Source organism: Capsicum annuum, chromosome 3 (assembly GCF_002878395.1).
Source record: "Capsicum annuum cultivar UCD-10X-F1 chromosome 3, UCD10Xv1.1, whole genome shotgun sequence".
Taxonomy (NCBI): Eukaryota; Viridiplantae; Streptophyta; class Magnoliopsida; order Solanales; family Solanaceae; genus Capsicum; species Capsicum annuum.
Genome location: NC_061113.1, coordinates 263300406 through 263326728, shown reverse-complemented (window position 1 = coordinate 263326728; position 26323 = coordinate 263300406). Strand labels below are relative to the sequence as shown.

General features: G+C 33.5%; 2 protein-coding genes across 4 annotated transcripts; one reads left to right on the top strand and one right to left on the bottom strand.

Moving 5' to 3' along the window:
- The first annotated feature begins 1617 nt into the window (after nt 1-1617).
- Nucleotides 1618-9899, top strand: LOC107862122 (pentatricopeptide repeat-containing protein At5g61990, mitochondrial). The gene is made up of 5 exons (XM_016707576.2): nt 1618-5035; nt 5985-6060; nt 8989-9161; nt 9252-9438; nt 9530-9899. The coding sequence occupies exon 1, from the start codon at nt 1829-1831 to the stop codon at nt 4898-4900; it is 3072 nt and encodes a 1023-aa protein (XP_016563062.1). The 5' UTR covers nt 1618-1828; the 3' UTR covers nt 4901-5035; nt 5985-6060; nt 8989-9161; nt 9252-9438; nt 9530-9899.
- A 233-nt stretch (nt 9900-10132) lies between these two features.
- Nucleotides 10133-13570, bottom strand: LOC107862123 (GDP-mannose 4,6 dehydratase 1). Of its 3 annotated transcripts, none has more exons than XR_007053953.1 (3): nt 12297-13570; nt 11717-11863; nt 10133-11654 (listed from the first exon to the last, which is right to left on the bottom strand). XR_007053953.1 is itself a non-coding variant. In XM_016707578.2 (2 exons), the coding sequence occupies exon 1, from the start codon at nt 13414-13416 to the stop codon at nt 12319-12321; it is 1098 nt and encodes a 365-aa protein (XP_016563064.1). In that variant the 5' UTR covers nt 13417-13570; the 3' UTR covers nt 10133-11863; nt 12297-12318. The 3 variants fall into 3 exon arrangements, 1 of the variants encoding a protein (XP_016563064.1); XR_007053954.1 differs by having other exon boundaries at nt 10133-10680; XM_016707578.2 differs by having other exon boundaries at nt 10133-11863.
- Between the last annotated feature and the right edge of the window lie 12753 nt (nt 13571-26323).

The following is a 26323-nucleotide window of genomic DNA, read 5'->3' as shown; positions in this document are numbered from 1 at the left end:
CCGTTACATTAGGCTCAACGTGTCTCAAGTTATGGGCCTCTTACGGAAAGGCAGCTACTATTTAAATTTTGTTCTAATTCTTTAAAAGTCATGCAAATATATTACTTGAGACTGATAAAATATTAAATAGGAAAAATGACACTCTATAACACTTTTTAAAATAAATAGATTAAGTTTGAAAACTTTTCAAAAAATAGACAGTCGGATATACTATTTCCGCTTTATAGCCATTTCCTAATTTGGGTCATTTTGGCCTATGTAGTCCGTATAATACTGATTCAATCTATATACAATACTGATACAGTATTCAACTTGGACAATTCGGCCCTTTTAAAAATATTTTAATTTTTTTTTTGCTATAAATTTTTTAACTGATCAAATATTCTATTTTTATTATTATTTATAAATAATAATTAAATTATATAAAAATAATATAATTGTTAAATAGAATATGTATCTATATAAGATATATGTATAGAAATTGTATAGTTCTATGAAAAATGTATATGTATAAAAAATATATAGAAAGTGTATGAAAATTATATAATTGGTGTATAAAATGTGTAAAAAAAAAAAAAGGTACAGTTATTGTATAAATTGTGTATCAAAATTGTATAATTTTCTTTTAGAATATTTATATGTATAAGATTTGTATAGAAATTGTATAGAAAGTGTGTAGAAACGGTATAGAATAAGCTGGTAAATTGAAATGGTTAGAAAGTGAAATTTAAATTCATGGCTATTTTCATGAAAATAATTTAATTTGAAGTGTCGTTTCTGTTCTTTTCCGTATCAAATATCGGTCTAATGTCTACAAAATTTTAAATACGCACTCTAAAATTGCTCCCACGACTCTCGGTCCACTAAAAAGGACATCTTCATATTGTGATTAAAAGTTTCATAAATTGCAAGAGAGATAAAAAAAGTCATAAATTGCTCTTGGGTTTTGCCTAAAATTCTAAGAAATTATTATATCATGATTAGTTAATACTATATGTATAAAGAACAACAAAAGAAATCAATATAATCTCACAAATCACAAGTGAGATCTCAAAGAGTAAAATGTAGACTAACTTTAGTTCTACCTTTGCAAGAATCTAATATTGTATAGAAATCAAAATTACTAGATTGAAAATTATATCTAAAATAATGATAGGTGAGTCATGACAAACCGATGAAACTTTATTGTTAAATTCATTATTGCTAAATATACACTTTTATCGTAAGAAATAATAGTTCACTGTAATAAATCTTTTACTATAAACAAAATTTAAGAAAAGACTACTATTTCTGTCCCATCTTTGTGTCGCCATTTTTTTTTGTCCGTCCCAAAAAGAATGTCATATTTTCTTATTTGGTAACTATTTAAAGACACAATTTTATTTTTACACTTATTAATTTCACTTAATTAAAAATGGTACTATAGTACATTTCTTAATAAAGGATAATTAGACCCCATGACATATAAAATAGACCAGAGGGAGTGCGGATCTATGGTACATACTCTTATCATGCACGGCTTAACCCTCATCACCTCTTAATCACGTGATAACAATTTTATTAATTACTCGAATGCTTCCCTGTTGTAAGCACAAATAAAAATCCTCTTGGATTGATTTGTCCGAATTGCAAACTTAGGGGATTAGAAGTTCGTCTTTTCAGTTTTTGCTCAGTCCAAGATAGAATTGCTGCAGCCTAAAAGGAAAAAAAAAAGCTCCACTGGTGACAACCCCTCTGCAAAAATCCTCTTTGATCGGCGCCTAATTCAGATCTTGTTGCAATTCAGCTGCCTATGTACATCGCCGCCGACAAAGTCAATTAACAAATCATGAACCTCGTACTATCAAAGAAACAGTTGATTGTCCACAATTGTTGGAAACATATAATCAAGAAACCAAAGCATTTCTCGTTTTGTAGTATCCCCGGAGGAAGTAATAAATCCACAGCTGAAGAAATCTCGACGATTCTTAAACACAAGAACTGGAAAATGCTCTTGGGGTCATCGGAAATTCCTCAAAAAATCAACCCAGATGTGGTCTACTCCGTTCTTGATCGGAACAAATTGGTGGTTAACCCAAAACGGCTTCTTGATTTCTTTGAATGGTCGAATCAGAATGTGGGTATGGCTCAAAAAATTGATTCTTTTTCCATTCTTGCTTTTGCTTTGTGCAATTCGAACAACTTTGGAAATGCCAAGAATGTGTTTGATGAAATGCTTCAGAGGCGGTATTCAGTAATGGATATTCTTAGCTCTTTGGTTAAGTGTTGTAAGGAGTGTGATGAGTGTAGGTCGAAGATCGTTGTGTTTGAGTTGCCTATTGATGCTTATAGGAAAAAGGGTATGTTTAATGAGGCTGTTTCGATGTTCTTGGGCGTTAAAAATGAAGGCTTTATCCCGAGTTTGCTGTGTTGTAATACATTGTTGAATGAATTACTAAATGGTAATAGAATGGAACTGTTTTGGAAGGTTTATGAGGGAATGCTGGAGAGTAAGATGAGTCTTGATGTTTACGGTTACACCAATGTGATCAATGCTTATTGCAAGGTTGGCAATGTTAAGGACGCTAACAGACTTCTTCATGATATGCGAGGGAAGGGGTGTAGTCCGAATTTGGTTACGTACAATGTGGTTATCAGAGGCTTGTGCAGCACAGGTGCAGTTGATGAAGCATTGGAGCTAAAGAAGTCAATGGAAGGAAAGCAATTGGTTCCGGATATCTATACCTATAGCACACTCATTGATGGCTTCTGTAAGAAAAAGAGGTCCAGGGAGGCAAAATGGATTTTGGATGAAATGTGTGAAGTAGGTTTGGATCCGGATCATTTTGCATATACTGCATTAATTGATGGATTTATGAAGGAGGGTGAAGTGGACGAGGCATTTAGAATAAAGGATGAAATGGTTGAACGTGGAAAGAGTTTGAACCTAACGACCTACAATTCTATCATAAATGGGCTCTGCAAAATCGGCCAGATGGATAAAGCAGTAACTATCAAGGGTGACATGATTGAAATGGGCATATTTCCTGATGTGCAAACATACAATTATTTAATTGAGGGCTATGGCCGCAAGAATAACATGAATAAGGCTTCTGAGCTTTTGGTTGAGATGACTGACAGAAACTTGGTACCTTCGGCTTATACTTGTGGTGTGCTGATTAATGCTTTCTGCAACTCTGGAGATATCTGTCAAGCGACTTTTGTTTTGGAGAAGATGATTGCTGGTGGTGTGAGACCAAATGCTATCATCTACACTCCCATCATAAAAGGCTACGTAGAGGATGGTAAATTTGAAGAAGCAAAACATGTTGTGCTGGATATGTGGCAGAAAGGTATATTACCTGATATCTTCTGTTATAATTCAATTATTAGTGGGCTCTGTAAGGTGGGAAGGATAGATGAAGCAAAAATGTGTCTCGTTGAAGTGGAGAAGAGAAGACTGAGACCAAATTCATATACTTTTGGGCCTTTTATCTCTTGGTATAGAGAGGCAGGGAATATGCAAGTTGCAGAACAGTATTTCTGGGAGATGCTAGATTGTGGTGTAGCGCCTAATTATGCCACCTTTACGTCTATCATTGACGGGCACTGCAAATATGGGAATATATCACAAGCGTTTTCGGTACTGGATCGCATGCTTCAAATAGGACGACTGCCAAATGTTCAGCTTTATGGTATTCTTATCAATGCCCTTTCGAAGAATGGGAAGTTGTCAGATGCCATGGATGTTTTATCTGAACTTTATAATAAGGGTCTAGTTCCTGATGTGTTCACTTACACCTCATTAATTTCTGGTTTCTGCAGGCAGGGTAATTTGGAAAAGGCTTTTCTACTTCTTGATGAAATGAGTCAGAAGGGTGTTAAACCAAACATAGTCACTTATAATAGCTTAATAGGTGGTCTTTGCAAGTCAGGTGACCTATCGAGAGCTAGGGAAGTGTTTGATGGTATCTCTGGAAAGGGTTTGACACCAAATGGTGTGACTTATTCCACAATCATTGATGGTTACTGCAAAGCTGGTGATCTAAAAGAGGCATTTCGCCTAACAGATGAAATGCCTTTACGGGGCATTCAACCGGATGCCTTTGTATACAATGCTCTTCTTCACGGATGCTGCAAGGCAGGACAGGTAGAGAAGGCATTGACATTATTCCATGAAATGGTAGAGAAGGGAATTGCATCTACCCTTACTTTCAACACATTGATTGATGGGTTTTGCAAGTTAGGAAGATTGAGTGAAGCACTGGAGTTGGTGAAGGGTATGTCTGATATGCACATCCCACCTGATAATGTAACTTACACCATTTTAATTGACTACTGTTGCAAGAACGGAATTATGAAAGAAGCAGAGGAGCTTTTTCAAAAGATGCGAGGGAAGAAACTGATACCAACAATCGTGACTTACACTTCACTCATACAAGGCTATCACAGAATTGGAGAAAAGTTGAAAGTGGTTTCACTATTTGAGGAGATGGTGGCAGGGGGGATTCAGCCTGATGAAGTAGTCTACAGCTCAATGGTTGATGCACTTTACAGAGAAGGGAATCTACATAAAGCTTTCAGTCTCTGGAATGAACTTTTGGATAAAGGTCTTTTAAAAGGACATATAAGTGAAACATTAGTGGGGTCTTGGTGTGAGAAGGGAGAAATTTCTGCATTATTGGCGTCACTCAATGAAATAGGAGAGCAAGGTTTTGTACCTAGTCTTGCTATGTGCAGTACTTTAGCCCATGGATTAAATAAAGCAGGATATTCTGAAATACTACCTATGGCTCTGGAGACCATGGTAAAGTTTTCTTGGATCTCCAATTCCCTGACTTCAAATGACTTAATCACACATTGTCAGATGGATGGACATACTGAAAGTGTTGGCAACACTACAAAGCAATTAGCATTGTAAGTTGCTTGTCTGCTTCAAGCTTAGCTAAACAAGATTGTGTGCTGGATTATTCCGTCGCTTTCTGCGGTACATGAATATGGATGCTTGATGGAAAACCACCCACATCAAGTTGATAGCATCCTTATCACAGCAGAGGTAATCTGACTTTGATTAACTAAATGAATCCCCTTTCAGGAAAAGATGGAAAAAAAGAAAAAAGAAAACTTAGTTCCTGTATATCCTGGATCCTGTTCGGTTTAATTATGCTTATTGTTTTCCTGGAGAATGCATCATTTTGTAAATTGGATGTGCCACAGAAATCATGCATGAAATTGAAATTGGATTTGTTTCTTTTCTAATGCAGTTTAGTGCTCTCTCTCTTGTCAGACCACACCGTGGATGCTATTTCCGCCCTTATATTAATGCAGAGACTTAGCATTTCTTTGTTTGTTTTCCCTTTGTCTTTTTTTTTTTATGAAATTTTCTTTTTCTATGTCATATGTTCTTAAAAGTGAAACATACTAACTTGAGAACGTAATGTACTTGTTGATCGAGCAATTTACTGGACAGTTTTTTGGACTGTATTTGGGCTTTGAGGAAACCTGGTTTGCCTAGAATAAACCCTGAGAGTGAGGATTGAGATAGTTTACCCAAGGGTATTATAAAGAAACTAAGGAGAAACAAGTTATGCAATCATGATCTTAGCTTTAGCTGAAATATTCTTCCCTGTACGAGCTTAATTTATGTTTTATTAGATGTCAAATGCCAAAATTATGCTTATTTGTTGTATAGTCCACTGTTAGATGCTAGATGTAGCACCAACTCCTCCTATATGAGTGATTCTATAGACCTGTTTGATAGTGCTATGCCAACGGTTATCTGACATATACTCTAGGCCTACTATCTCTTATTAGATCCTACACCTTTTCAAAGTATGTGTGCTCATACACAGCTAGGTCAAGTTGGTATTATATGTGATATTTACGATGTGAGTGGTAGTCATGCAACATTAGATGTGCATATGCTCAGTAAAATTTGCTTATCGTTTGTTGATGTTATTTTACCATAAGTTGTGTTTCTTAAATTTTTCTTAATGGTGGAACAGATCCAATCATGGGAGGAAAGTGCTTAGACTCGAGGGACAAATGTCTGAAGTTTTATAAAGGATGTCGAGAGTACACGTAAGTTTCTTCATCCTGCTTTATCAACTTATTATCATATGTAGAATTTGAGGTGAGAAGGTGTACTGCTGTACAATGGTAACAAGGAACTGAATAACAAAGCACAGTAACAACCAGTGCTGTCATGTTGTAAGATGCACGAAATACAGCTGCACTGAAAACATAGCAGCTTCATGCATTAGTTCTGACAGATGAAGCACAACTTCAGAGAATCCAGTTTATATATTTTGAATCCATGAAAGTTTTAGGAAGAGATAATACATCGAAACACCCCTAAACTTGTAGCCAAAGCTTACTTTAAACCCTAAACTAATCGAGTAATTATTTACCCCCCTTAATAACTTTAAAGTGAATGTTTTACCACCCTAATTGCTGAGGTGGCAATTTTTTTAAAAATCAACGCGTTAATGTCTTTAAAAAAATGAAAAAGATGGGTCCCAGCTTTTAAATTTCCCAAATTATATATATATATATATATAAAGCTAAAGAAAAAAAGAAGAAGTCAACTTCCACTTTCTTCTTCATAACAATCCCCTTTCCCACCCCAGCATCTCCATTTCTTTTTTTGAAGCAAATCATCACCACAATCCATTTTCCGAACTCTTGAAAAAAATAGCTTTCTTGTTTGGTAATATCTACATTACAGAAGCACAAACAGAAAAAGGAAGATCACATATAATTTCTTTCAATGTTTGAGCTAAAGGGTTGTTGAATAGAGCAAAAAGAAATCAAAGGGTTGTTGAATAGAGCAAAAAAAATCATTCACTGAGTTGGTGGCACATATCGGAGATGGTCAACCACACTGAAAATGGCTTTGTTAGAAATTTTTTCTTCTCTAATTTATCATTACTTTAAATTGATCTACTTCCCAAATTTGATGAATAATTGGGTGAATGAGTTGGTGGATTTGACTATTAAAAACATGGAGGAAGCTAAAATTGAAGGTTGAAATAATGATGTTAATGGGGGATTTGATTGTTAAAGAAGAAGAAAAGGAATCGGCGTGGGGAGGGGGGGCTGGGGTGCACTGTTGGATCAAGTTATTTATCAATTTCTTGTTAAATTCAAATCAAGTTATTAGTGTTTATGATGTTAATGGTGAAATAATGATGTTAATGGTTTTAATGGTGAAATCGTTTTCGGTGGAGACTTTGTGGGATTCTTGAGATTTTGAGATTTTTTTGGTGGTGGTTGTGGTGTTTTCAGGTGATTTGGGGGAATTTGTAGGGTGGTTCATGGCGGAGGTGGGTGTTTTTCGGTGAGTCATTAATTGAGGGAAAGTTATTGGTGTTAATGGTGGCGGGGGCTGTTGAAGCATAAGGAGAAGGGGGAAAGAGGGGGTGGGGGCTGTTGAAGCATAAGGAGAAGGAGGAACAACGGGGGAGGGGAGGGGTGGGATGGGGTGGGCTATTGAAGAAGAAGAAGGAGGAGGAAGGGGGTGGGGTGGGTTTTATATATATATATATATGTATATAAAATAATATATAAATAATTTATATATTTATTTTTTAAAAAATATATATTTTATATAAAGGGACGACCCGGTTCATACCTACTCCGTAGGTGTCGGTTTATATATATTTATATTTATATATAAATATATATATTTTATATTTATATATTTATATTTATATATAAATATAAATAATATATATATTTATATATATATATTTTATATATATATAAAAATAGTATATATATATATTTTTAGCTTTTTTAAAAAAAATATATAAAAATAATGTGTGTTGGATTACTTTTTTTTTAAAAAATTATAATTTCTTACGTGACAATGACATGGCACTGAGTTGGTAATGACGTGGGGCATATGTACTTCACTCTCCGTAGTGAGAGTGGTATAATTTTCTTAGTGTGGTAAAAATTTCACTTTCAAGTTGTTAAGAGGGGTAAATAATTTTCATACAAGTTTAGGATCTAAAGTAAGTTTTGGCTACAAGTTTAGGGGTGTTTCGATGTATTATCTCTTTTAGGAATGTCCGGTCATAAGACTCAGTACATGTAACCAAACTTTGCATCATTGACTACAAGGATAATTTTCTTCAGCTTTTGTGCTACCAACTTGTCGTTCAATTTTTAGATTTTAAGTACCATATATCACTTGGATAACCTTGAGAAAACGTGATGGTAGAAGGATGTAACTTTGATGTACTAACAGACCCCAAACAAATCTTTTTCTCTCGAGGGAAGTCTTACAAATGGAATACATTGTATATTCCATTGCTCTTCTTTAACAAAATCAAATCATCTACCTTAAAATTTGAGGGAACATCCATGCAGTTGTATTACTAGATACTAGATATATTAATTTCTGCATTATTAATTGTCTCATCTTGTAAAATGATGAGAATGTATTATGTTATTTTTTACTAACCTTTGTTTTCTATACTATAACTGGAAAAGGTTGTCAGAACTTTACAACTGCCCATTTGGATCTCTGCTATCATTAAACCATCCTCTCACAATATACTTCTTCTTAAAACCTTTGCTGAAGTGTGTGACTATCAACATGCCCCCTCAAGTGCATGCTTGATTCTTTTTGATGAGCCAAGCATGGTACACGCAGTGCTAGATCATTTATGATAAGTGCGAACTGCTGGATTTTCTAGTTTACCACTATAATAGGACAGTTATTTTATCTGTATGTAATCCAGTATTTTTTAATGCGGCTTTGAATGTTAACAAAATTCTTGCTTATTGAAAAAGAAAAAAGATGGCTCATCTTCTTTCACTTGCGCCATGCCTTTGATGTGTCAACATTTTCTCATCTGACTGTGCTCGCCAAACGCGCGAATTATGAGAGAATCGATATTTGAAGACCTTGAGGAATGTTTTAGGATGATACTACTTGATGAATAATTGCTCTCTGAAGTTTTATTGGCTATATTCCTGACATTACCTTTTTGTTAGCAGAGTTGGTGGGTTCACATTGTTGTTCGTACCGTGCAACCAAACTTGCATGGTTAGAGTGGTGAGACTATTATTTCTATTGAGGTGTCTAAAATCAGGTGAACCAGCAAATGGCGAGGCACAGCTTATTTGTCTGATTGGAAAAGAAAGTCTGCAACCCATGGAACTCCAAGAAGGTTCGTTCATTTGTTTGGTCTGATTTATTCTCATGCTGTCCTGATATAGGCTGTTTCCATTTAAAGGAGCAAATGTTTGTTGTACTGCAGCTTACATGGAAGATGAGTGAAGTTCTTTCCTCGAAACTTGCTATATTACAAGAAAGAAAAGGAACTTGCTACATTGTTCTTCTGTTCAACGGTCACTGTTTATGTCGTTTCCTCTCTCTGTGTTTTCTCCTCGGACTGTTGAGGGTACGCAAGGCAAGGAAACCTTGATATGCACAATGGAGTGACTGTAAGTAATATGCATACTGAATACCAATGACAAAGCTTTTGTACCAGAAACAATACTTGCTTGCTCACAGATTTCTTTCCGTCTTATGTAGGTTCTTGGAGAAGGATGCCGAGGAGTGTTAAAGTTCTCGTGTAGTTTTCAATGATGCACTTCTGAAGTTACCTTCCAGTGTTCAGCCTAGGATGGACGTCTCTTGAAGCAGGAGGCGATGTACCTTAATATTTTCAATTATTCTTTGATTCAAAGCATCGTTCCATCTCAATTGAAAAAGCAAATAATGTTGCAATACAATTCTAGTTCTGCTTCCGGGTTGCTTTTGTATTGTTTCTTCTTTTTACCTTTATTTGTGTTTGATTCCGCATAATCCTTTTCAAGATCGTTTGAATGTTTTGAGAAAACAGATATAAGTTTTGTTAGTCTTTAATGCTTTTTAAGTATAGGCTATTTTGATGAACCTTTTTGAGTCTAAGCAAATTGCTGCTGATTCCTACTCTACTTACCAAGATAAACTGATATCCCTTTGCCACACCCTGCATCATTCATTACTCACGTCCTTGAACTAAAAGTCTGATTGTGATGTACAATGGTTTCATTTCTCCATTCACTTTCAGTACAAAGGCAGCATTAGGGATGCTAAAACGCCAAGGTGCATATGAATTCAAATACCACTTCCATCAACAATACGAAGTATATCTTGTACCAAGTCACTGATAAAGTTTCTTTTATTCTTTCCTATAACATGAAGCTACCAAAATTTAATACCTCTGAGAATCGTAAAAAAAGCAAAAAAGATATCTTTCTATGGAAGATTAGAAACCAGAACAGATACTAATAATTGATCAACATTTGACTGCCACCTCAATCTAATTTACTATACATGTACTATGTAATAGGTACTCCTAAATATACTCACTAAAACTGTGTTTACATCATTTCTTGGCTTCACTTTGCTAACCCAAAGAAACTAGTAAACAATAGCTTTCATTCCATGCTGCATGCACATGCTAAAATCTCCTTTCGTTAGAATGAACAACCTCGACTGAGCAAGCTGTTTATCCTGGTAACTTAAACCTTCGTTGCTTTTTTGGGGCGTGGAAACTCTAGCTCCGAGCGACTTTAGTACTGCTGTTATCTGTTAGCTCCTTTAGAAGGGCAAGAAGATTGATTTAAACTATACAAATGATACAGCTGTGACAAGGGGTGTTGCCTTTAAGATCATCATTGTGTGGTTCAAACGAAATCCTATAGGTCAAAACAAGATTGATTTAAACTATACAAATGATACAGCTGTAGTTGATTACACATGACAAGATGATCTAGATTGTTAGTCTGATTGTTCAAACGTAATCAGAATTAAGTTCATTATTGATCAAAAAACATATAAATAACCTCTCAAAATTCGAGCCAAGAATCACTCACCAAAGAGTTGGAAGCGCAACTCTGTTGTTTTGTTACTCATTGTCATTTGTATTCCTTTAAATCTTTTTCCTAGATTGTATTTTGTCTTGAACCGAGGGACTATTGGAAACAACCACTCTACCTCATCTTTGGGGTAGTGGTACGGACTGTGTACACTCTACCCTCCCAAGACTTCCACTGTGTGAGAATACGTTGGGTATGTTGTTGTAACATTGCATGGGATTCCTGGTTCTATTCTTCCAAGGGGCCCTACCCTCACAGCTTCTTTTCTTCTCAAGTCTGTGCAACTAATTTGCACAGAGGTAGCTTGATAAACTAAACTAAAGTTGGGATCAGATGTCCAACTACCCATGAGATAGGCGGAGTTACCCACTAAAGCACTCCCCTGAAGTACGCAAGATATGAATGTTTCGAATACCAGCGAAATAGCTGCGGGCTCCAAATGACTTCAACAGATATAAATGTGCAACATCCTATTAACCTCTACTTCCTAGAAAATTTTGTGAATATCCAGACATTGCTTTGTTCGCGAACTTTTAATCAGACCTCATAGAGAAACAGTCATACTTCATGCAGTGTAAGAAGTATGATGCAGCGGGGTCTGACCTCGTTAATCACAATTCACAATCATTTATGCTGGCACCATGGCTGCAGAAGCAGCTTCACTGCTCTACCATACCAATATCAGCAGTTTGGCAAGCTAGGTAAAGTAGGCAACAGCCATCAAGAAATTCACCAATGCTATGCTCCACTTTCTTACGCAGTTTGTGGATTAAATGGGCTTAAACAATCACTGCCTAAAAAAGAAGTTATAATCAGGTTTTGGTAGACTTTAAACAAGTCTGATTTAGAGACATACCAGGAGATGCTTCCCCATTGACTGCATTAACATCGGCTTGGTAGACAACACGAGAGGATATACATCTTTTTCTTGTCATTCGCATGAACAACCTCCCACAAGTGTGTTGTGTCCTTCACCTTACTAATGAAACGTTTTTTCTGCATACTGCAACAAGAATCATTACACTACACATAACCAGATACCATATAAAGATGTGAATTATTTAGAAAATGTCCTTCAGTAACCTCACACGTACTGGTTGCACATACAGAAGCACCAATATTAATAGGAGTACTATATATATGTCGTTGTATGGTTTTATTGTGTTAACTAAGTTTGTCTCATCTGAATTTCCACACAATTCACGGTATTATATAGATATAATTCCATTTCCAACATTAAAGCAGCAAAAGTTTAAAAAACTAGTAGACATTAATTTAAATATAATTTCTCAAAGCTTAACAATTGACTTTGACCCAACAAGACAACTCATATATATTTTGTATTCGAATGAACAACAATAAAACAACACAAAATAGCATGATCCCGCTACGTTTCCAACTAGAGCAAAGTAAACAGCAAATGTAAGTGAAATTACTGAAAGCTTATTAATGTGTTCATCAAGGCTGTTGTTGCGCATCCATGTAGCCAGCATCAACAAGAACCTTCTCCCTTTTCGCCAACTCAACATCCTCATCCACCATCATCTTCACCAGTTCTTTGAATCCAACTTTCGGCTTCCATCCCAATACCTTCCTCGCCTTGCTCGAATCTCCCTTCAAATTATCCACTTCAGCAGGCCTAAAATACCTCTTATCGATCACCACATGATCCGACCAATTCAATCCAACATAACCAAATGCCACCTCCAAAAACTCCTCCACCGTGTGTGACTCCTCGGTAGCCACCACATAATCATCCGGCTTATCCTGCTGCAGCATCATCCACATTGCTTCTACATAATCCCCAGCAAAGCCCCAATCCCTAGACGCCTGCAAGTTCCCCAAAAACAACTTACTCTGTAACCCTATCTTAATCCGTCCTACCGCCCTCGTAATCTTCCTAGTCACAAAATTCTCCCCCCTCCTAGGCGATTCATGATTAAACAAAATCCCATTACAAGCAAAAATACCATACGCTTCACGGTAATTAACAGTGTAGTAGTGAGCAGCACATTTCGAAACAGCATACGGAGATCTCGGATGAAACGGCGTCGTCTCCGCCTGCGGGGGCGGAGTGGATCCGAACATCTCTGACGATCCAGCTTGATAATACCTAATGTGGGACCTACCAGTCGCCGAAATATGCGATCTAACCGCCTCCAACAACCTCAACGCACCAGTCGCGACGACATCCGCCGTATAATCGGGAATCTCAAACGAAACAGCAACATGCGACTGCGCGGCGAGGTTGTACACCTCATCAGGTTGAATTGTATCAATCCAACGGCGGAGAGAAGAGGCGTCGGTGAGATCGGCATAGTGCAATTTCATACGTGCTTTGTGCACGTTGTGAGGATCTATGTAAATGTGATTAACACGCTGCGTGTTGAAGTTGGAAGATCTACGGATTAGTCCGTGCACTTCGTAGCCTTTGTTGAGAAGGAATTCGGTTAAATAGGAACCGTCTTGGCCGGTAATGCCGGTGATCAAAGCCACTTTCCGGCGATCGCCGTTGGAATCGGAATCTCCGGTGGATTCAGATCTGTTGGTTGCCATTTTCGGGGGGCACAGAAGGAGTTATATTTGTTGAATTGTATGTTGTAGTTATATGGAGTGAGAGATTATTGAGTGTGGAAATTAGTAAAAGATAAGTATTGGGTTAAATTCATTGAATTGAGTTAAGTATGACACTAATGGAAAAGAAATTGGATCACTGAATCATAAATACTCCCGTTCCGTTCAATAATAATGATAAAAATAATTTTACTAATAAATTTAATGTTTTATATCTAATAATATTTAATTGCAAAGATAAAAAATATATAAATAAATAAATTATCTATTAATTTTTTAAATTAAACTAAGTATTACTAAATATCTATTTTTTATATTGTGTACAAGTAAAGATGGATAAAAGGAGCAAAAATAACAAACACTAAGAGTTGAATAAATAAAATTTGCATGGAAAAGATATTACTCCCTCCGTTGTATTATTACGAAAATCAAATTTTATAATTTTAAAATTATATTAGTATGAGAAGAATTATAAATTGTAACATCTAAATTTAAATTTTAAAATATTAAATTAATCTACTTCAAATATCTTTGAAATTTAGTCAAATTAACTTTGTTAAAACAAAAAGTGAAAAGTAAATTCTAGCATAAGAATAAAAAGAAAATTGAAACTAATGGGATATCAAATTAACTCTTTTAGAAAGTACTTTAGTTTACTGTGTGTATATACCATACGGATCAACAATTTACAGCTGTGTAATTACCACTGTCAATTACACCAAATTCAATCAGCAGGATGTCTTTCCAAACAGTTGCTCGAGCCTTTATTTGTTCAATCATCAATAGGAAGACGGAACGGGGTTGTACTACTATTCTTTTCTAAATTTTTATGGCTCACATAATTTATTTAATTATTATTAAATAAATTAAATTCTTAATCTAATAGAAAGTTACTTAATAAGATAATTACTAACTTCTAGTAGGATTGTTTCTACAATTACTGACTCCTATAACAACAACAACAACAACAAACCCAGTGTATTCCCACTTAGTGGGGTCTGGGGGTAAGATGTACGCAATCCATACCTCTACCTTTGATGAAGTAGAAAGGCCGTTTCCGAAAGACCCCCGGCTCAAGTCACGAGATATCACACAAACACATAGTAAAGCACAGAAGCAGATGACATAACATAGATACGGCACCCATAAGGAATATAAAACAGAGTAAAGCAGGAATGCAGGAATATAAAGCAGAGGAAAGCACACAGATTCGTAATAAACATGGAACACGGAACACGGAACACTGAATACGGGATCATAACAGGAATACACCCCCCCCCCCCAATTAATTCCCTACCCTAGGATAATAATTGTATCCACCAATCACGTTGATGGAACGTGAAAATATAACTGACTATTCCCAAATCACAATTATTTTGAAAGTAAGGTAAAGAGAGAGAAACAATTCACTGCTTCCGCTAGTATGCTTTTACTTTCGCTAAAACCATGGAGAATTCAGGTAAGTAATTCCCTATTGAATTACTATTATTATGTATATGTGAAAAAATCATTAAGGTCAACGTTCCTGAATAATACAAAGGATTATGGATAGGATTATTTATGTATAAAATTGTTTAAGTTTATATAATCTGTTTTATGCTTACATGTTGTATCAAAGCCAGGTTTTCGGAACAAGTGATTTTCCATTAAAATTAATGTTTCTCTATATCTTGTGAATTTTAATTATATTTGTTAGAAATTTCACAATTATTGAATAACGAAATTTGAAATATTGATATTATTATAATTGATTTTATTTAAAATAATATGAGTTTAATCCTTGTTATTTTAAATATTAAAGAAACAACTCTTTATTGTTAGAACGTTGTAGTATGCAATAATAAAATTTATTGTTTCTTAATATAACTTGGAATCATATATGTAAGATTCGTTAATCACCAAAGTGGTCGAATCTTTATGAAATTAATTCCAAAATAAAGGTTAAAGTTTAAATTAATTACCCATCAATCTTTATGCTTATAATTGATCTAATAATTATGGGTAAATTAAATTTTTGGTCATAAGACATTTGTGGATCACCCAAAGGTTGATTGTTTGTTCGTATGACCAATAAATATTAAAGAGATAATTTTGATGTATCGTTAGTTTTATTTATTTATTTATCCGAAGATGATAAATATTATTGATTGATGCATTAAATATTATCGTTTTGTGTTAAATATATTTTAAGCATCATTATGTTTAAAGTTGTATTTTGATGTTTCGCCCAAAGGAGAACATCAATATACATTTAAGTAAATTATTTCTGAATTTGATAATGTGTTTAATCTGATAACTCAAAGCATTAACAAAGGAGCATATTCTATTTTCAGCACTTGCCCGTCATTCGCACTCTGCCTCTGTTACGACTTTTAATGGACTTAACTTTTCAGATTGGTGCGAACAGATCAAATTCCATCTTGGAGTTTTAGATCTTGATGCTGCACTTTACTCTGAAAAGTCAACTGCTATTACTGAAGCTAGTAGTGATAAAGAAAAGTCCTATTATAAGCACTGAATCGGTCTAACATATTAGGCCTAATGTTCATGCGAATGAATATTACGGGCAACATTAAGACCACTCTTCCCAAAACTGAAAGTGCGAAAGAACTTCTGAAACTTGTGGAAGAGTCTTCTCAAACTGCTGATAAGTCTCTTGCTGGGACACTAATGGGTACTTTGACCACCATGAAGTTTGATGGTTCACGTACTATGCATAAGCATGTCATTGAAATGACAAATATAGCAGCAAGACTTAAGTCATTGGGAATGAAAGTGGAACAGAATTTCCTTGTGTAGTTCATTATCAACTCATTATCGTCTGAGTATGGTCCTTTCCAAATGAACTACAACACCATGAAAGACAAATAGAACGTGCATGAATTGCATGGTATGTTGGTTCAAGAAGAAACGAGGCTAAAGAATTAAGGAACTCACTCCATTAATTATGTAAATCATCAAGGAGCTGGAAAGAAGGGAAAGAAACATGGTAAGGGACAACAGAAGCAACTTAATGTTAATCAGTCCTCATCTCAAGTACATAAGAAAGGGAACAAGAATGGAAAGTGTCATTTCTGTGAAAAATCTGGACATTTTCAGAAAGATTGCCTGAAACGTAAGGCATGGTTTGAGAAGAAAGGTAAGCCTTGTGCTTTTACATGTCTCAAATCAAATTTAACTGAAGTTCCTTATAATACTTGGTGGATTGACTCTGATTGTACTGTTCATGTTTCTAATACTATGCAGGGATTCCTTACAATCCAAACCATAAACAAGAATGAAAGATTTGTTTACATGGGGAATAGAGTGAAGGCTCCAGTTGAAGCTGTCGGGACTTATTGTCTGATTTTCGATACTGGGCGTCACTTAGATTTAGTTGAAACTTATTATGTTCTTTCTCTTTCGAGAAATTTAGTTTCTTTGTCTAAGTTGGATAAGACTGGATATTCTTTTAATTTTGGTAATGGATGTTTTAGTTTGTTTAAGAATAATTATCTCATTGGTACTGGTATTCTTTGTGATAATTTATACAAACTGAATCTTGATAATTTATTTGCCGAAACACTCTTAACTCTGCATCATAATGTTGAAACCAAACGAAGTTTGGTAAATGAACAATCCGCTTACTTGTGGCATAAACGTTTAGGTCACATATCTAAAGAAAGACTGAAAAGATTAGTTAAGAATGAAATTCTTTCAGATTTAGATTTTACTGACCTTAATATTTGTGTAGATTGTATTAAAGGAAAACAAACAAAACACACAAAGAAAGGAGCCACAAGAAGCACACAACTTCTTGAAATTATACACACTGATATATGTGATCCTTTTGATATCACATCTTTCAATAAAGAAAAATATTTTATCACTTTTATTGATGACTTTTCATGTTATGGATATATCTATTTGTTGCATGAAAAATCTCAAGCGATTAATGCGCCTTTGAGGTATTTATTACTGAGGTTGAAAAACAACTAGATAGAAAGGTGAAAATAATCAGGTCTGGTAGAGGTGGTGAATATTATGAAAGATATGATGAAAGTGGACAACACCCAGATCCATTTGCTAAATTCCTCGAAAAACATGGTATATGTGCTCAATATATAATGCCTGGCACACCACAACAAAATGGTGTGGTAGAAAGGCGTAATCGTACATTAATGGATATGATTAGGAGTATGTTAAGTAATTTATCTTTACCTCCTTCATTATGGATGTATGCTTTAAGGACTTCCGTTTACTTGCTAAATAGGGTTCCTAGTAAAGCAGTTCCAAAGACACCCTTTGAACTGTGGACTGGTAGGAAACCTAGTTTGAGGCACCTGTATGTTTGGGGTTGCCCGACAGAAGTTAGAGTTTATAATCCACAAGAAAAGAAACTGGATTCAAGAACAATCAGTGGTTTCTTCATTGGTTATCCAGAAAAATCAAGGGGGTATAGATTTTACTGTCCTAATCATAGTACAAGAATAGTTGAAACTGGAAACGCTAGATTCATTGAGAATGGAGAAGTTAGTGGGAGTGAAGAACCACGTAATGTGGAAATTAAAGAAGTTAGGGTGCAAATTCCTCTACTCTGTACTTCTTTTAAATTTGTTGTTCCTGAAGCTGTTGTACAACAAAGTAATCAACAAGAACAACAAATTAATATTCCTACTAATGAAGCCATAATTGATGAACCTGTAGTAGATGAACCACAAGAAGTAGCATCAAGAAGATCTCAAAGACAAAGGAGATCTGTTATTTCTGATGATTATTTGATATATCTACATGAGTCAGAAACTGACTTGGGAATTGATGATGATCCAGTTTCATTTTCACAAGCCACTGAAAGCAATAATTTTGATAAATGGATAAATGCTATGAAAGATGAGTTAAAATCTATGGAACAAAATGAAGTTTGGGACCTTGTTGAATTACCCGAAGGTTGCAAAAGAGTTGGGTGTAAATGGGTCTTTAAGACCAAACGCAACTCAACTGACAACATCGAACGTCACAAGGCCAGACTTGTTGCCAAAGGTTTTTCTCAAAAAGATGACATTGACTATAAAGAGACATTTTCACCTGTCTCTATAAAAGATTCACTCAGAATTATAATGGCTTTGGTAGCTCATTATGACTTAGAGCTACATCAAATGGATGTGAAAACGGCTTTTCTAAATGAAAATTTGAAGGAAGAAGTTTATATGAATCAACCTGGGGGGTTTTCTTTTAAAGGAAAGAAACACATGGTGTGTAAACTTAAGAAGTCTATATACAGACTTAAACAAGCTTCCCGACAATGGTATCTTAAGTTTAATGAAACAATTGTCACCTTTGGATTTAAAGAAAACACTGTTGATCAGTGTATATATTTGAAGGTCAGTGGGAGTAAGTTTATTATGTTAGTCTTGTATGTTGATGACAACTTGCTGGCTACTAATGATCTTGGTTTGTTGCATGATACCAAGAAATATCTCTCTAATAACTTTGAAATGAAAGATATGGGTGAGGCATCCTATGTGATTGGAATAGAAATATTTCGAGATAGATCCCAAGGATTGTTGAGATTGTCTCAGAAAACCTATATTAATAAAGTATTAGAGAGATTTTGAATGGAAAAATGCTCATCAAGTCCTGTTCCAATTCAGAAAGGAGATAAGTTTAGTCTCAATCAATGTCCAAAGAATGACTTGGAACGAAAGCAAATGAAAGATATTCCTTACGCATCAATAGTTGGGAGTCTTATGTATGTCCAAACATGTACAAGGCCAGACATCAGTTTTGCTGTTGGGATGTTGGGCCGATATCAAAGTAATCCTGGAATGGACCACTGGAAGGTTGCAAAGAAAGTATTACGATACTTACAAGGAACGAAAGATCATAAGCTCACTTATAGAAGATCCGATCATCTAGATGTGGTTGGATATTCAAATTAAGATTATGCTAGTTGTGTGGATACAAGAAAATCCACATTTGGATATTTGTTTCTATTAGGTGGAGGAGCAATATCATGGAAGAGTGTGAAGCAATCTGTTTTAACTGCATCCACTATGGAAGTCGAGTTTGTGACATGCTTTGAAGCCACAGTTCAGGCTAATTGGCTGCGAAATTTTATTTCAGGACTTGGACTAGTCAACAATATACTCAGGCCGCTGAAAATTTATTGTGATAATACCGCCGCAGTTTTCTTCTCTAAAAACGATAAGTATTCAAAAGGTGCTAAGCATATGGAATTGAAATACGTTTCGGTTAAAGAAGAAGTCCAGAAACATAAAGTGTCAATTGAACATACTAGCACTAAGCTTATGATTGTTGATCCTTTGACGAAAGGATTACCGCCCAAAACATTTATTGAACATGTTGAAAGGATGGGTCTTATTGATAGCAATGAATGATTTTATATAAAGACTCTATTATGTTTATGTAATTGACGCTTTGAGCTCAAATTATATGTGTTTCTGATGTTACCTGTTTTCTGTTATATACATAATATTGTGAATAATGATGACAGGTTCTAACTTATATAAAGGATTCTAAGTATTATCGTTGGACCCATTATGTATTTGAAAGGTTATGTTAGGTAATAGACTAATATTGTAGTACATGGAAGGAACTATGTCAAGTAAAGGGACGTACAACCGCCATGACTCATTTTAGTTGATTTATTTAACGATGACAAATGATGTTAGATTTAATGTTAATAGTGCACATGATTGAAGTACCTATTAAACCATTAAATTAACATTGTGTGTGCCAAGTGGGAGAATGTAAATTTCTATGGCCCACATAATTAATTTATTTATTGGTTTAATAATAATTGAATAAGTTAAATCCCTAATCTATATGGAAAGTTACCTAGTAAGATAATTACTGACTCCTAGTAGGATTGTATCCACAATTATTGGCTCCTAGTAGGATAATGATTGTATCTACCAATCACGTTGATGGAACGTGAAAACATAACTGACTATTCTCATTATAAAAGGGGTCCTCTCTCACCAAAAGAAGAATAAGTTCCATCACAATTATTCTGAAAGTAAGGTAAAGAGAGAGAAACAATTCAGTGCTTCTGTTATTACGCTTTTGCTTCTGCTAAAACCATGTAGAATTCAGGTAAGTAATTCTTTATTGAATTACTGTTATTATGTGTATGTGAAAATCATTAAGTTCAATGTTCCTGAATAATACAAAGATTATGGATAGAATTATTTATGTATAAGATTATTTAAATTTATATAATTCGTTTTATGCTTACATTCCTGACATCTATTGATACAAATTTCACAAATTCTTTTCTTATATCGCTTAATTTGTGTCTTACTAGACTCTGAATAAAATTGTGGCATGAAATTTGATTCGAAAATTAAATTACATCATCCTTTATTAATGACCTTACAAGTATCTAATATTCTAAACGTTGTTTGAGTTAGTATCTTGAAAATTACCTCATAAGGAAGTAGAGAATTGGAAGCAGCAGCAGCCGCCATTGCATGCAATAGAATTTTAACGAGAGGACATGGCAAGAGAAGCAAGTAGTCTCAATGGTGAGCAAGCCACTGTTGAAGTTTATCTATAATCTATATCTATATTTATATCTATAATTTATAATATAATATATAATGTAATAATAATATATTAAAAGTGTGAAGACGAGAAATGATTTGAACTTTTTGCTCTTCATTAAAAACTTTTTTTTAGACAAAATCATCATTTCACTATTTTCTTCAATTTATTATTTAATTATTTTTTATTATATTAACTAAATCTCCTAAAATATATGAAAGAAGAATTAATTAATATTTTTCTTTCTACTATTCAACTAGAAAAATACTTTTAAAATAGAATTTTAAGAAGGTAACAATTGTAAGAGTCGGGTTGATGCAAAGAGTTTACTTACCACTATTTCAAGGGTATACTCCGTATTTGAATATTTTGTTATGCTTAACTCAATATATAATTAAGGAATATACTATATTAAGAATTCCTAAATATACGTAATAAGATACTATATTAAGTCTTCTTTCTTTTTTTCCTTATATGGAATTATTTTATGACTTTTTATATATGATAAAGATCAATTCGTCCATGGACAATTGAGTTTTGGGTTCAATTTGCATCGTTATTATTATTTTTTTCAAGTTAATTAATATAATTCTTAATATTTGTATGGGCTATTTCACATTTATATATGTTCTTTTGTTTTTGCTTGGTCACGTAAGTTAAAGTTGATGCTTTGTTATATGCATCTTAACATTGTTGTAAGTATGTCATGTTAATATTTATATTCATTGAATTATGTATGTTTGTATAGAGTATTTTGTCAATTTGATGCTCCCTCGGTTTTTTAACTTTGCTTTTATACTTTGATTAATTAAGGTTAATGTTTTTTGCCTAGTGGGAGAATATGATTGATATTCATCTAACTTGATTCGGTTGCAGGTCTAGACTGATGGATGCTTGATTTTCTATCCCTCAACTTCTTCATTGTTCTTGTCAACATAATAGAATTCAACGTGTGTGTATATATGTATCTTCTTTGTTTTCATTCAAGTCACTCTTTAGGGTCAAAGTTTTCGCTCAAACGGGAATTTCTTTTATCAAAATCGAAGTTTTGTGATCACTATTGTATTATTTTGTTTTAGTTTACAGGTCGTAGATGAATGTCAGTTGGCTTTGAAAAATTTCTTTTGTAAAGGTTAGGTTTAATTGTATCGTTTTAATATCTTTATTATCTTATTATTTTATTTTAATTTATAGATGGTAGATAAATGTCGGCCGACTTTGAGGATTTTTGTTCGTTAAAGGTTAAGTTTGATTGTATTGTCTTAATATCTCTATTAAAGATTAGGTTTAGTTGTATTGTTTTGATATCGCTATTATCGTATTATTTTGTTATAGTTTACATGTGGTATTTAGAGAAATTTTTTGTGCGTAAAGATTATATTTAATTGTATTATTCTAATGTCTCTATCATTATATCATTTTATTGCAGTTTACGGGGTAGTAGGTGAATGTCGATTGACTTTTAAAAATATTTTTGATAAAGATTAGGTTTAATAAATAAATTCTCCATCTTTTCATACTCAAAAGATATTAAATTTAATTATTGTATTCATGTTTGTTATTTAAACAAATATCCTATTTAGTGTAATGTTTGAACTCATTAAAATAAAATACACGCGTAAAACACATACACCTGAATTAGTATATAAAAAAATACTAATTGGAAAATTCGTATAACCCTTTCCAAAGGGATTAGGAGTAGTAGATCAAATAATAAGCTAATCACAAATAATATAGGAGTATAATATATAGAAACTTTGAAACATTATTAATTGCTAGTACTAAAATTTGCGTCTAAAATTTGAATTTTTGCATGGATCGATTGTCTAGCATATGCACATCTTTCAAGGTTAATACTAGATATGACAACCACATAGATCCAAGAAAATGATGTTTTGACCAAAAATCAAATCATCAAAGTAATACTCCCTACGTTTTCATAATAAATGAATTGTTAAATTTTAACACACAAATTAAGGAAAAAGTATTAAAGACATAAATTTAACATAACTTTTCATTTTTACCCCCCAAAAAGAAAAAACTGATCATGTAATACATTTTCAAAAGTTAATTGATTATCAAATCATAAGGGTAAATTTGAAAAAAAAAAATCAATGATTCACTTATTTTGAAACACCAATAAATACCCCAACAATTCATTTATTCCGAAACGGAGTTGTGGATGAATTTACAGGTGGTAGATGAATGTCGGTCGGCTATGAAGAATTCTTTTAAGTAAAAGTTAGGTTTAATTATATTATTTTTATATCTCTATTTTGAGAAAAAAATTTGTGTGAAGGTAAAATTTAGTTGTATTATTTTGATATTTCTATTATCGTATTATTTTGTTATAGTTTATAGATGATAAATGAGTGTTAGACGACTTTGAGAAAATTTTCGTGTAAAAGTTAGATTTAATCATATTGGTTTGATGTCTCTATCATCGTATTGTTTTGTTGCAATTTACAACTGGGAGATGAATGTCCATCGGCTTTGACAATTTTTTTGGTAAATGTTAGGTTTAATTAAATAAATTCTCCAAAGGATGTTGAATTTAATTATTGTATTCATCTTTATTATTTAAACAAACATCCTATTTAGTGTAGCGTTTGAACTCAATAAATTGAGCGTACACCTAAACTAGTACATATAAACTTGTACAGTATGCAAAATAAACTAACACTGCTAGCCACAAGATAATACTAGAGCCACAAGATAATACTAAAAACTATCTATTCGAAATCATAGACATCACTCAACATCACGAACAAGAAAATTCAGACACAAATAAAGAACGCTCCCCTACTGTTATAGGCGCACTCCTACCCCTAATCCTCTACCCTAATTCATGTCCTCCACACCTTCCTATCAAGGGTAATGTCCTCCGTAAACTGTAACTGCTACATGTCATGTCTAATCACCTCCCTCCAATATTTCTTCGGCCTACCTCTATGCCACCTAAAATCATCCATAGCAGTGTCTCACACCTCCGCACTGAAGCATCAGAGCCCCTCCTTATCACGTACCCGAACCAATGTAACCTCACTTCTCGCATTCTTCTCCCGAATAACATTATTCCCCACCCTATCTTTCTTGGTATGACCACACATCCATCACAACATCCTCATCTCCGAGTTCTCAACTGGCCAATACTCCGCTCCATATAAAATAGCCGGTTGGACTGCAACAACTCCATTTACCGCCAATATTTTATTCAATTAATTTTTACACACACATTGTTTCCGTCGGGTTTGACTACTGAAAAAATGCCACAACATGCCCAAGTTACTTGAAAGTTTTCAGTGAAGAAAAAGGCTAGATATAGTCTGGGCAGTCAACCCCCAAATCCCAAACACCGACTATGTTATAATTAGAAGTACTTGTCATGGGAACATAAGATATGATAGACCTGTAGACGACTTCAAAGTAAAGTAACAGTATAAAAGTTTGTCCACAAAGGGTGATTAAGAAACTCAAACAGAAGTGTATCAGTATCCGTTGACAAGTTGCGATGGTTAACAATAAGTCTTCAAGGAACGGCATCGTAGAATTTTTCTGCACCACCTGCATTTGTGGGACAACCAAAACTTCTTCCCTATGAACAAAGAACTCTAAGTCGGTCATGACTACTAAAGACTTCAACAGAAACTCTTCCACCACCTCCTCCAGCAAATCTATCAACGGTAATGAGATTCTATAACTTGACTAGACTCTGCAGAGTTGATTTGACTGAGTGACACAGGCCGAGGTCTTCATTATCTTTTTAGTTTGAAATAAATCAAACCACATGAACAGTTAGTGGAGGAAACGACAAATAAAGAGTTAGAAATCCTTGTCTTCATTTCCGACGTTTTTTCCATCGTGATGATAAAAGTTGAAAGAGATGATAATCTTATAATATATGTCATCGTGATGCACCGTTCTAACACAATTAAGGACACCTTAATAAAATTAATGGTGTAAAGTAAAATTTTAATGAAAGATGTTAGGTATATATAGATAAATCATTAAAAATAATAATCTATAGTTATCTTTTTTTTTTATTTTTCCACAATTGTTATTTTTAATATCGTGTTCTTAATGACATAAATATTTTAGTAAAACTTAGTAAATAAAACTAAGGACGTATTCTAAGATGTTAGTGATATGTTTGCAATGTCGCACCTGGATTTTATTGTAAAAATTTTATTTATTAATACGGTGATTTAAGTTATTTAATTGAAAGTTACAAAATATTTTGTTAAAAGATAGTTTTCTTTTATACAAATTTGATCTTTTTTGACAATCTTCAATATTGTTTAAGTGATAATAAAATCATTAAATTCATAGTTAAAAATTTTTAAGGCTTCAATATTTTGTGGGCCTAAACTAGACTCTTTACTAGCTTCACTTTTGAGTCACCCATGAACACAACATAACATTAACAACCCTTGCATTGAGAAGGCCACAATCTTCATCTTATGGTGTAATTATTAGGGTAATATTTATCAGGCTAGTAATTACACAGCTTAGTAATTGCACAGATATGTTTGTTTACCACGGTGTAATTACAAATACTGTTTGGTTGCAACAAGTGTAATCATGGTTGTATTAAATTTTAAAAATAAAAGTTAATTACCAAAAATTTCAAAATATGAATATTTTATAAATAAGGGATCTATAAAGGATATTAAATTAGGTATTAAGATATATATTTTCTTTTAAAAATATATTAATTAACAAACATATGTTCTTAACTAACATTATCAAAAAGTAATTAATGTATATTTTTCAAATTAGTATATTTTAATTAAATTAATCATAAAAACTAAAAGTGCATTATTTTAAAGAACATCATGAAATACATGTTTGGAAAAAAAAGATTTACATTATACGCATAACGTCATAAAATTATTAACCCATTTGACAAAAGGATAATCTATCAATTCTAACTACTAAAACAATGGGAAATATCAAGTCAATACTACTAAAACAAATAAACTGAAACAGAAAATATAACATAAGTTCAAAATTCAACCATAAAAAAAAAGTTTACGTAATACTCTTATGTCAAATTTCAACATAACGTACACAAATATAATTCAAAAGAATAAAATGTAAGTTTATAACCTTATTCAACAATGAATTCTATTTTAATTTAAAAATTAAAACACTAACTCAATTACGCTAAATACAAAATAAACCATAAATAATATGAACAATTGCATGTAAGAACAAGAAATAAAGATTGGAAATGAGAAGGAAATGAAATATAAATAATGTAAAATAAAAAATATATATCTTTAAAAAAATTAGAATTGTAAAACTAAAAAAGAATTTAAATAATAGAAATAACAAATAAATT